Genomic DNA, 13,215 nt, shown 5'->3' with positions numbered 1-13,215 from the left:
TCCCCAATCTGCTCTTAAGATGGTCAGGGCCGACAATCGTAAGCACAGCGTCGGCCTGATCCACGGACTCCGTGACTGCAACGTGAAACGGAATGACGCTCGTGCCGCTGCCGGTCGTGTTGAGTATTTGTAAAACGTGTCTTTTGAGTCATTCGCAACAATTAAAATGACAAGGAGAAGAGTTTGCAACTTTAAAGTCCTTACCAGATAAGCTAACAGTTAGCCTAGCTTCTTCTATTTCGTCTTCTACTGGTACTCTTTCTTCTTCTTTGTATTGTATGGCAGTGTAGCTGCCTCGTGGCACTACGCTGCCTCTCAGAGGTCAGTCATGATACTACGACAGACATCTGGTTTGACTGACCATTGTCGATGGAGATATGTGGTGTAATGTGTTGCTTGTCTCAAGTACAGCGCATGCTAACAAACCTTTCCGTTTGTGTGTGTGTTGGGTTTCTCACTTGTTAAAAGTGGTGAAGATGTTCAGAATTGGTAAGTGTGTATATGGAACTCGTGACCCGTCTTATTAGCGCCATGCCCTATCCAACTGCGCTAGCTCATCATTTATATCTTGTGAACATTTCTTCGACATTGAACCAACCTTCAGAACAGTGACAAACTAGGTCCACTTCAAAACTTTGAGGAGAGCACATTTTTTAGGAAAATATTACGACGGTACGAAATGATTTGTTTTTTTTTGCGATAGCCTCAACGTGGGGGTGTTTAGAGAAGAAAGTGAGAAGAGAAAAACAAGAATGCACATTGGAAGTTACACGGCGTAAGATGACTCACATTCAAAGCAGAAAGAGTTCAATGTCACTATAGTAGCGTCACTTGTTATCATAGTTAAGGTCTCCTTTTAAAATCTTTTCATACATACAAACCAAATAGTTTCCAAATGTGAACAAACCGGATGCCGACGAGCATTCACAATATATTGTGTTCTGGCACAAATTCCTCCAAAATTCTCTCAAGAACACATTGTATGACATTGAATTCTATTGTATATATGTTTGCGAGAGATATTTGGCTTCTCGCATCCCTACTTTGTGTTTCTGACTTTTCTTTTGTGTCAAAGCTGATGGATTACTGCTGTCTTGCGACTAAGCAAAAGACAGCAAGGACCCAGACTATGACAAATGATAAAAACAAATGAGATTAAAGGTGTAATCTCATTTGTTTTCCGTCCGCATGTGTACAACATAAGTTGACTTTGACAAAGAGGGAAGGAGGTGGATGAGGTTATGGGTCTTCACATTGCTTCTCTCAGTGTGATATGCGTACCTCGCTGACATACAGACAATGTTTACCTTCCATCATTCCTTCGAGAAAAACAAAAACATGACTTTGACAACACTTGGCTGAAAGATAAATAATGTAGAGGATGGGGGAGGGGGGCGCCATTGTTAGGAACTGGGCCTTCTATAGACAATTGTCAGCCGACTCTATCACCCTTAATATTTAATTTGATATTCTCCCTCCTGTGAATCTCCGTCTCTTGACCTTCATCTTCATCAGTTAGAGCTGAGACAAATAAGAAACTTCAACATGTGAGCTAACAGAGACAATAACTTTTAATTTGTTATCTTCTGCTGTTAATCCGACCGTGCCCACCTCCAGCCACGAATGCGGGCTGGCATGACACAGGAGGTTGCGTGTTTGACTGACCATTGGGCAACTTTGACCTCTTGTGATTGGCGTTCGACCTTTTATCCAAAACCTTGTCCAACTAGAGACAGTTATTTCTAGCCTTGCTCAAATGTTAAGGCTAAATGTAAACGATTAGTAAGTACACGGAACTGTGAGTGACCAGCAGTGGTTGATGCCCCACATAATGTTTGGGTCTAGCCCACTTGCTACCACAAATGATCAATAACGACATATTGTACATCGTAGTATCAAGTGTTGTTTTTCGAAACACAAGACGTTTTAGAGTGCAGTATATGCAAAGTCCAAGCTGAAAGTTTGCCAGTTTGTGACAACCAGTGTGTGTAAACCTTTAGAATACTTTGCTGAATGTCCTTGGTAGAGTTTGACAAAAAGGATCTCTTCCACTTCATTTGGGGTCCTTACTAAATGGTTTCACTGGAAGAGGACTTAGAGCAAAGAGTGGAAGGCCATGCAGCTGTGGAAGTGCTTCCACATTTGTCTTTGATCGTGTTCACCCATTACGTCCATTTGACTGTCATGTGGTGCGTGTGTGCTCTTCACTTATGTCAGTCTGTACTAGTGGGGGGGAACCACGGAGCTGGGAGCACAAATGATTTGTGCCTGTATTAAGTCGATCTCGACAGCGCTTCTGCTAACTGCTCACAGCTGCCAGCAACAAGCCATCCATGTGGCCAGGAGTGCTTGATTTCAACAGATAGAACCGAATATGTCAAAGTGTCTTCAACAGTGGACAGCCAAGAGTCGGGATTCGAAAGACCGACCCTTTGGTCGGCGGACGATACCCTCTACACGATGTAAAATGTCAAATCACAGGTGAGGGTGGTAGTGACTCTGACCCCTATTCCCACCAGGGGCGCACTGAGGCATTCCGAGTCCAGCTGTGGGACTGACATTGGAGTCGCATAATTCACGTTGCCGGGTTTCTTCGAGACGTCCGTAATAGAGGCCTGAGCCACCTCAGCTGGCTTCTCCCAATGTGGATTAGTAGTGACTCTACTCTCGTCCAGCGACTGAGCTCCTCACCCTAAAGCAAGTGATCAAAGGAGCTATGATTTTGGGGGCTATTCATTCCATGGTAGGGTCTCCCAAAACACACGAGGTGACAGATCCCCCTCCCTCGAAAGAAAGTAGTCTCTTTTATTACATAATTCTCCATGAACCAGACAAAGTGACCTGCTAAGTAATACGCTCAACAATATTTCCCACTTTGTTAGAGGATCTTATCCCCTATTTTTGCTGTTTGAGTTTTGACAGAACCATTTCCCTGAAAGTAAATGAAAATGGTAAACCTTTACAAACCAGAAAGTGGCTACTGACACACAGTATGAACCGACAAACGAACACTAATTGCTCTAGTTACAGGGTCAACCTTGGCGGAGGTTTGCACTCTACTGAGTCTCTTTCTAAATATTGCATACGCCTTAAATTCGCATTGAAGAAAAATGATAGGCATGTGGCCTTTCTGGCAAATTTCCACAGCATTTTTCAATTTTCGCCAGTTGCTGATGTCATGTGGTACCAATAAATAAAGCCTTGATAGAAATGATGTGTAACTTGTGGCACCCAGATCGTGTTTCTCAAATGCAAAGACCAGATTTTTCCAGAAATACTGTTGCGTTCTAAAATGTGGGACACATTCGTCCCCAGTCCCACTGACTTCCATTATGACATCATTTTGGAAGCAGCTCTGGCTCTGTCGTCAAGTCAGATAAAGTTGGGCTGGAAAAGTACTTGTAGTACTTTGTTCCCATGGTTTGGTAAAGCTTCTTTCAGCATGGTCAAATGAACACATGAATAGCCTCAGAGTTTCAAACCTTCTTGAGCCCAGCTACTCATCTAACGATTAAATGTCTATTTGCGAATTCTGGAAGCAATCATGTGAAAGCTACTGGCACAGTGGAAAAAAAATCTTTTTCACTTTCTTTATGTCCTCAATAAAACACACCTTTGTATATAACACCGCAAATCCCAGAGTGCATAGAGCTCAGCCATATTTCTTTATTGTCAACATTTCATTCTGCCGGAGGCCACACAGAGCTCAGTTCCCATTGTCGGCCTATTGAGCTTTGTCTCTAAAGTATCTTGTTGAAGACGAGAACACGAGCGCAGACATCTCTCTGAATACAACCCTTCTATTAGATTGGTGAATAAATCATGATTACGAGTGATTGATTCACAGAGACAAAACTAAGCTTGCAATATTTGCCATAGATATGGATTGACATTGACCATGAAAGTAGCAGTAAGAGCAGTAAAAAATGTTGCTGTTTTGATCCCTCTACTATAGTGAAAGGTAATATTCTATAAATGCCAACAGATGTTGTCTGTGTTTTAATATCGCAGTGTTTGATTATTTTTATTTTCTCTGTTTTCTCTATGCACACAACGTGAGAAGTCTCCACCAGTATAGACCAATATCTCCCAATACAAATAATTCAGTTATCCATGTTTGTAACTGGACAGTGACAATGTGCACTTAATATGCACTAATATTAATTTTAACAGGTGACCAGTTTGGGGTGTACCCCGCCTCTCGCCCCAAAAGTAGCTGGGATAGGCTCGAGTGAAGATAAGTGGTTCTAACGTAAATGTTAAATATGTATTTCAATGTTAAACATGTTGAACATAACTAAATCTAAATCTTCAATCTAAATATGAATATTTTTAGTGTGAGCCCCTTGACAAACGGCCCCCATAGTTCCCTTGGTAATGCTGCAAATCAGCGTATCTACATTTGGAGTATAGCTACGATTTCACTCTGTGTTATGATTTCTTCCACTGTCCTGTTGCATGTGGTGGAATGCGATACAATACTGTGTGTGTGTAATGCGTGTCAGAAGGTGGTTCTCTGCCCGCTAAGTATAATCAAGTCTCAGTTGTTGCGTTTCTGTATTTTGCAGACGGAATGTGGCAACTTTGTGCGCCTCCTGCAGCCATACAACCGCACTCACCTCCTGGCCTGTGGCACTGGCGCATTCCATCCTATGTGCACTTTCATCGATGTGGGCCACAGAGGAGAGGTAAACAACACACACGTTTTCAACCTATGTGTGTTCTGTTTTTGTAGCCACACCATCTCACATATTATTGCTCGAATGGGTGGTTCAAGTAAATTTGAGTGCAGATTAATTGTGATTCCCAAATTAACTTTATTCTTGAAGTTAGTGCATTCATATTAATGTCATAGTTATATACTGTTTCAACACTAAACTGGGCCTTTTTTGGTGGCGATTATAGTGGAAAATCAAAGGTCGATCACAATATGTTCCAGGAATGGCGGTTGATCTTTGTCCAGATTTTGAAATGATTTATAACTATCCTAAAAGTAACCATGCAAACGTTTTGAGAAGAGCCAGAGAAGAGCACTAGTTTTTCCTTTCTAATGTTCTCATGCTCATCTTTTGGATGAGCATTCCGTTGGACGGGAATTCGGGCAGAGCCTTCCTCTCGAAGTTAACCAAAAGACAAGAAAGGATGAATGAGAGCCATTAAGACATACTGCAGTTGTGAACCTCCACATGACAGCCCAACGTGACCCAGCGGGATGCAGTCAAAGTGGGCACGGGGGGTGTGGAAAGTCCACAAAGAGGAAATGTAACATTGCGCTGGGAAAGTGTCCAACTTTTAGTGGTGTGTGTTCAGAGTGAAGAATGTGGATTTAGTTGCTACCCCCAACGTGGGTGTTCTCCTCGGCGCCGTATGTTCGGCCTCACTCTCAATATGTCATCGTCACTGCATCCAAGCACTATGTCACCGCCGACAAACATTAAAAGTCCTCCTCCGCTTACAATAAAGCCAAACCTGCTGCTCGCGTTGCCCAGAATCACGCCCTGGCGCTCGCAGGCAGACTTGAGCGGCCAAGTCGGGCCAACCTGACTTCAGCTCCTGCTGTCGCTCACTAGGCCACGCCCCTTAAAGACACACATATAACACTAAAGTTATCATTGGTGTGAGTTTTGCCTTGTCCCAACATGCTGTTTATTTCTTTGCACACTCTTTTAGTATGTTCCAATATGTCGTCATACAATATAGTTTTGTTTTGGTTTTCAATTTAAAAAGAACTGCGCCGCTTTTTGTGAACAGATTAATTGCATTTCAGTTCATTTGAATTTGATATCCTAGAAATTCAGTTATAAGTTGGTCATGGAATGAATTTGAATCTTGTAAATCGAGGTACTACTCTTTATGAATTACATATACAGTATGTAGAATTGTTTTCCCCAAAAATGTGTGCGTTGAGTATTGCGTTTTTTGTATTCATCCACTGATGCTGCCGTGTACGTCCTTGAATGTCAGCTGCAGGTGAGCCTTCTACATTTATTAAGGACACGCCAAAAGTATTTGAAATCAAGTTGTCCTCTCATCACTGTGGCAACTGTGCTGTAATTTCAAGTTAACAACCAATTCATTGTTGCTTTTTCAGGCTTGCGATTGATCAACATTGCCTGCAAATGCGTTTTCGTGTGGGCATTAAAATGCCGTTACGTGTTGCGGACACAATTTGTTTGCCACGAAGTATTGTTAAACTACATCTGTCTGCGGACATGTGGATTTAACCCAACATCAGTTCAACCCAGCATCGGGTAGTCAGTCTGAACACACGAGTCCATGGGGAGCGGGCCCGTTTATTTAACCAGTCGTTAACTGGCGCACAGAATACACACCCGAATGTTTACCTGACCTCTGGAGGGAACTGAGGCTAGTAGCGATCCGACTGGACTCTGGGTGGGATGAACTTTAGCCCCCGAGGCGTTTCATCTCTGTTAGGGTCGGACTTTCTGGACCGGTTGCGGACCGACTTTGCACTCCTTCGACGCTGAAACATTGTTATGACGTTAGCTTGTCAACTCCATTCATGTGAAGTATTGCCGTCTAGCTTAACCACGGCTCCATTGTACTTCTTTCTACGTATGTTTATTGTTTTTCAAAGATAATAATTAGAGGAATAAACCTTTATTTGAAGTCGTAAAGATTGATGACAGTGAGCAACACAATGTCCCAAGCAATGTCATTCATGTGAAAATAAACAACCCGAGAAAAATGATCAAGTAGAACACACACACACACACACACACACACAACACTATACCATACGCATAGACTTTGTCTTGATTTTCTTCAGATTATCAGAACTCTTTACCTTACCTTCTCCTTTTAATATATATTTTTTCAAAATTCCCTTTTAAGAAAAAACAAATGCCTGTACTCTGCCTTTCATTCCAGAAGACAGCAATGTTTATCCAAGCACTGAAAGATACAATTTGAAAAAAAAAGAAGCTTCCAGCACTTTACTAGAGAGAAATTGAAGACGGCAGACGGTGTGCCCTTGTTTGACTTGGCAGTCAGAACAAAACACAATGTCAGTGTCATGATGCATACAATCCAAATGTTTGATTTTTACCGCCATCTATTTGGATCAGGTGTAGATTTCTAAGTTTGGAATTCACACAGTTCCACTTTAAGGCATCAGACCGCTGCCATAATGTGTGCGTGTATATATCAGCAGTCGCTTGTTTAAAGGATACCGGCGGTCCCTCCCTGATATTCCGTGATTGGCACAGAAGAAAATACTGTAGCACTCTCCTCAGCACTGGAGTGTGTTTGTCTTGGCAGGGTTTGCCCAAACTCAATCCGCTGCACCCTTTCTCTGCATGACAGTGATAATGACACACAGGCACACACACACACACGCATACACGTATTCCAGTTTCCTCTCACGTCCCCGAAAACAAGTAAGTTAATTGAGGGTGGAGCTAAAAAGACAGTTGACTGATTGGTTGACAGATAATGGAACAGGGGATAGGATGAGAAGTCCAAAGGTTCACTATGTTCTCCACTGGCACCCTTTGTTTGCTTTCTGACCTTCTTTTGTTGTTGTTGCATTCATCGCTGCATTCCACCGAACTGCCACACTGATGTCACATTAGTTACGTAGCTGGGCACAGCTGTCACCGTGCCTCCTACACATTCCGCACTGTAAATCACGATTTGCCAATGCTTAAATGACCTGGTTGAAATGCAGCTGCATGACACATTCGGGAAAACTATGACGTAAGCACCACCGACTTGGAGAAGTGCTTCGGAATGCTGCTCCAAGAGGCAAATCATTGTACTTCCACTTTGCCAAGATGTGGAAATCTGTCATCGCACAACAACGGTGGCGCCCGCTGAGTGAATGCAGCATGAGTCTGACAGCATTTGACTGCAGGAGGGCGGCCAGGGATTGGAGAATCTGTGAAATTAAATAGTCATTTAATACTTTTAGCGCATCAACATCATTTGGTACTGGAGGTCTGATTACACACTAAGGGAGGGTTCATCTCCATATTGAAACTGAATGTGCTTGAATGGGTAATATTCCCGTTCTTTTTATAGGGCAGCCCTCAATGTCATCATGTTCCCTGTGATCACTCCAGAGTGCAAGACTCACCCTCCCATTAACAATAGTCCATTGTCTGTTCAATGAAAGGAGGGCGAGACACTCACAGTTCATTTGGAGGACACTTCAATCAATAATGTGAGCTTGTGTCAAACATGAGGGCTGGCCAATCTGTCCTTGTCACCATCCTTTTCTATCTCGTTGTTTTTTTAATTCCCGGAAAACGTGACTGCACTGGACTTGAAATGGATCACGCCCAGGCAGCACAAACGACAAATGTCATTCATATTTTGTATCCAATCATGCAATGCCAGGATGTGTGTGGCTTAATTCCAACTAGATGGTTGAAGAACAAAGACACTATATTGTATGAGATACACTACAGTTGAAAATGTTTGCTGAAACTGGAATTTAACAACTTGGGCAATCGAGTAGTTAGCAATGCTGGTAGCCACTGGGAGCGTCCCGGTTCACAGCCACAGTTGTGATGCCCTTTAGCGAGGCGCCCAAACCCCTGAAACTCCTCCCCTGTATTTCTCCCACCCGCTCGCCCCAGTGTGCGTTTGCTATGTTCCCGACTGTAATCGGTTGTAGTTAGAAGCCAAATGTTCCTTAATGTGCATGAAAAAGGTTTTTAATCTGCAGGATAATCACTTAAGGTTGAACAATTCAGAATTTGACCAAATCTATTGGGAAAAATACGTTACTAAAGATGGACAAAGGTTCACAGTTCAAAACTTCGTCATGCGTGATAGCAGCAACTTTTGCAAGACCTCACTTCAGTGAAAATCCATCCATCTATTTTCCATACCGCTTGTCCTCAGTAGGGTTGAAAAATATATTGATAGACAGCCTATCTGCGGTGGGGCCCAAATAGCGGCGGGTCTTGGTTTTGAAGGCTCGCTTCGCGTGTTTGCCAATTTGGCAGACCAGTCAGTGCCAAGCTCGGCGTTCTGCCACAGCGAGGGTGTGTCTTTGGAGATGCGCCTGGCAGACGATCTGAACTTACGCCTCCTCAGACCACGTAGAATGCCAACCTAGCAGGCTAAAATTCACCAAAATCTTACCCGATTTTGGTGAATTTGATCGGTGCACAGGGAGACAGATACTGAGCTCCGCCGACATATTTAAGTCGCCACCGGTTATCACCAGCTCATTCTGTATTTAACAAGGGTACCTGCTCACATCGTCTGTTTCCACGCCATGGCCAGCCAGAGCACTGACAATGCTCCACTCATGCACGGATCGCTACGATTACGCATCCTCCTATCCCGCACAGAGACATGTCCGTCGAGACTGTCAGTTACGCCACAATTAAAGGGAATGAGAGGAGCCGCTTTGATTGGCGGTGACTGAAGTCTGCTATAAACACACCCACAGTGACGCAGCTCGCCACTATCACGGCCGCCGGCCTGCGCTCGTCTACGAAATTACCAACACTGGTCTAAGCTCTGGCGCACAGTTGAACCGCCCGCCGGGCCGGATTTGCTCTATTCACAAAAACTGAGCCCTAAGACTCTACCTATTCATCACGCCGATATCAGTTGTCATGAAAGTTAAGACTGAGGTTTTATGATGATGACAGTCTGACACGTGAATGGATTTATCTTTACGGTATTTCCAATTGGAGTAAAATGTTTCCAAATACAATCAAACCGGACGGTCGACTCATCCCGGAATGGATTGTGTCCGACCTTTGGAGGTTTTACTGTAGGCCTATACCTCCTTCTCGAATACATGAGAAAATCCAGATAATGTCTGAAGTGACACACTGTGATCATGTACAACGATGCTTTTCTCGTTCTAACGGTCCTTTTCTATAAAGGCTCAACATTGTGAGCAGTTTGATGCGTTAGGCTTTTACCTCATTTCACAGATGGATCACTTCTTAGGAAAAAGAAAACTACATTCAGACTGTTATCAACACAAAATGAAGCATATTTTATAAATACACAGTTTGTTCAGTCACAGATCAATTATAATGTGTATAGAAGGAACTTGATGGGCATATTTACTGAGTCAGTTCACTGTAAAAGCTTATTGACAGAATATTAATGGACGTGATGCAATCTGTTTTTACATACATTATCAACTGTTGTTTTTGGTTGCTGCGGTTATTATTTTCTTCTATGACCCTGTCCGGTCCTCAGTAAAAAGTTAAGCTCAGGGCGGATCTGCACTGGGAAACGGGTGGGAAACTCGTCTGAACTCTGGCAACGACACTGATCCCACACTTCCTTGTTTCTCAGACGGCATCTTCGTTCTCAGCCAGACAGACAGACGGAGTTCAGAGGAGGGGCAGAAAGACCCAAAAGAGTCGAAACAAATAAGAGCCAATCCTCTCTTTGTGTGCACATTGTAACACAAAGGCAGAGGAATCTATTCTTCTGAAGAGATTAAGTCTGATCAACAGCTTTGTTTCCATGGGGAGCAATAAGCTAGCCATTGGCTTTTGCTTAGTCAAACAGAACTGTCGAACCTTGAAAGTTGAACAAAATCCATTCCGGGACCTAGCTCCACCTCCAGTCTCTTTGTATTTAGAACCAAAGCTTTGATAGGAAATCATACAACTTACCGTATGCTCCAACAGTGTTCCAGCATCAAACTGTCACTATTATACAGTAGAACCTGTATTAGCTGTACAGGCAATGCTTTTAAAGAACATTTTAACCTTCATAATTGTCAAACAAGAGGAAAGAGAAGTTCATGACTGTTCATTTAAGAAAATGATCATTCAAACGTAGCCATAGTTTCCCCCCTAATGTTTCATTTTATGAATTGAAATCAATTGGTATGGTTTGGACGTTTGACTGACTGGGCTCAAACGTCATGTAGAAACTCTTCCAAAAAGGGTGAAAGCTGTTTAAGTGGCAAAAGAATTAATTCCCCCCCCTATGTTTTACTTCCCTTATTACTTCTTAATATTATATCACATGTGCATACGGTATGCCGCGATATGAGGACATTCGGACAAATCTGAAGTGACCGGTTCAATATTGTGTTTGTATCGTTTTACAGCACGTCTTCACTATGGACCCGAAGAATGTGGAGAACGGACGAGGGAGGGTCCCGCATGACCCCAGCCTTCCTTTTGCGAGCACCTTCAGTGGTATGTCCATCTTCTTCTGCTCACTGACCTGAAGTGCCACGTAACAGGCAGAAGCCCTGCAATATATCTTGCACGGCGATGACTTCGAGTGTGGGTTTTTTTCTGAACATTCTGGCCCATCTCTCCATTGCGCAGGTTTGACGTTCAAGGTTCCACTGGATTTTGCCCAACCTTGAGCGTTTGACATATGCCGCAGTCTCCATCAGAGGCAAATGTGTAAGAATTCAGAAAACGTTCGTAAGTGAATGAGGTCCATTGTTCGATGTAGTTGAAGAAGTTTTTGGAGGGCTGGTGGTAGGGGAACGCTTACTCAGCACTAAAGTACATTCGACATGACCACAGGGCTCTTGCAGTTCAAGATCCGCTTACAGTTGTGAATATTGTGAGTCTGTTTTCTCTCCAAGCTTGAGGCGCGATACACAAGAGGCGCGATACACGTGCACGTTTCCAGGTTGACTGTGATTTATTAATGCACCGCTGTCTGCAGTTGTGTGTTTCTTGGTTAATGTATACACTGTAAATGGGATTCATCTTTTTTTGGCCTGATATTCCTTTTTGCTTGGACTCTGTGCGGCGTTTTATAAATGAGGCCCACGCTGTGGATTCCTCTGGAGGGTAATCGCTCACTGGTTTTTCAAGTGGCTGAGCCCCAGTCTGATTCTCCAATGACTAGCCTTTGACCTAGATGTCTTTTAGCAATCCAACCATCAACCTGTCGGTCTCTGGCGGGCCAACTTCCAATCTAGGACGGCGTGTTTACGCTGAGCTGACAAATTCACAATGTCCTTCTCAGTGAGCTCAGCTATCCTGAACAACTTGGACCCAGTGTTACAATTTTGAGGAGAACTCAACGTTTATATACATAAATGTTAACGCCTTCGTCTCCGTAATCATTGTAACTTGAATTTCTAGAAATTGGACTAACGGAACCACATTAGAAGATTGAAACGCAACATTATCTCACATGTATCCACAGTGAGTGGAGTGACTTCTTTGCTCATGCTCCAATTTCTACTGTGGCATTTCACACATAAGTCAGAAGTCACTATATTCACAAAAAATAAACAAATGAATAGAAAATCATACATACACACATAAAACTATATCAAAAAGTTTCATTTTGAAAAGCAAAACTATCAAATCAGTAACTCTCTCTGCTTTTTTTTCACATTAGTGAAGTGAAGTGAATTTTCATGCATGCGAGACCCCATGAAATGTATTGAATTAACCGTATTTTGCAGTTATACTTCCACATATTTAAGCAAAATATTTTCTGGGTGTGTGCATTTTCTGTTCGTCTACAGTTGTATCGTGGTGGTATTTACAATACCATTGTGTCTCCCGTTATTTCACAGTTTTTGTGTCAGTATAACAAATATTTTGAATGAAGCTTTCTAAGAATTCTCTAAGCCCATTGTGTTTTTATTCCTTGTAGTTTTCCATTGTCTCATGTTGTAGTGGCACACACCAACAAGAGCTGTTTCTCACGCCGTGTTGGTGAAGGCTGTAAACTCTCCAGACATGACTGCTTAGGATATCTGCTGTATTTGATTTCTTCTTTCCCCCGACTTGTGTAAAGTGAGTCTACCTCTCTTGGTCTCAGTGGCGGATGCATTCTAAAAAGTGTGTTAAAAGGGTCATGGGCCTTTGGAGTATTCTCCCAGTCAGCCTTCATATCGGGTCGGTTGCGTTTCCTCTTTCCTTCCATAGCGCTATGTCATAAGCCTGGACCACAATGTTAACGCGTCACCAATGGTTTCTTCATTGCGGTAGACTTCTTGCGCTTGACTGACTTTGCTTCTTTCGTTTCTCCGCTCCCCTCCTCCGCTCGGTTTTGTAGGCGGTGAGTTGTTTACAGGACTGACAGCGGATTTTTTGGGAAGAGACTCTGTGATCTTCAGAAGTATGGGAGGTCGCTCCACCATGAGGACAGAGACTGATCACAAAATCCTTCATGGTAATGTTTCTTCAGTCTTTCATTCATTGCAGTGAAGGAAAACTCAGTCGCAGACTTTCAACAAGGCTTAAACATTCATCACCCATCAAATACATGAGTGAA

The 13,215-nt window shown here is 43.0% G+C and overlaps 1 protein-coding gene across 2 annotated transcripts in view; it reads left to right on the top strand.

Annotated features, from left to right (window-relative positions):
- Positions 1-13,215, top strand: part of sema3bl (sema domain, immunoglobulin domain (Ig), short basic domain, secreted, (semaphorin) 3bl) — a 56,308-nt gene that overhangs the window by 26,793 nt on the left and 16,300 nt on the right. For both annotated transcript variants that reach the window (XM_061670921.1, XM_061670930.1), the window contains exons 4-6: positions 4,569-4,688; positions 11,066-11,156; positions 12,997-13,113. In XM_061670921.1, coding sequence (XP_061526905.1) covers positions 4,569-4,688; positions 11,066-11,156; positions 12,997-13,113 — 328 coding nt within the window. The remainder of the gene's footprint in view (positions 1-4,568; positions 4,689-11,065; positions 11,157-12,996; positions 13,114-13,215) is intronic.

Source organism: Phycodurus eques, chromosome 1 (genome assembly GCF_024500275.1).
Source record: "Phycodurus eques isolate BA_2022a chromosome 1, UOR_Pequ_1.1, whole genome shotgun sequence".
Classification (NCBI taxonomy): domain Eukaryota; kingdom Metazoa; phylum Chordata; class Actinopteri; order Syngnathiformes; family Syngnathidae; genus Phycodurus; species Phycodurus eques.
The sequence above is the reverse complement of the archived record's forward strand: the minus strand, read 5'-3'. Positions and strand labels throughout refer to the sequence as shown.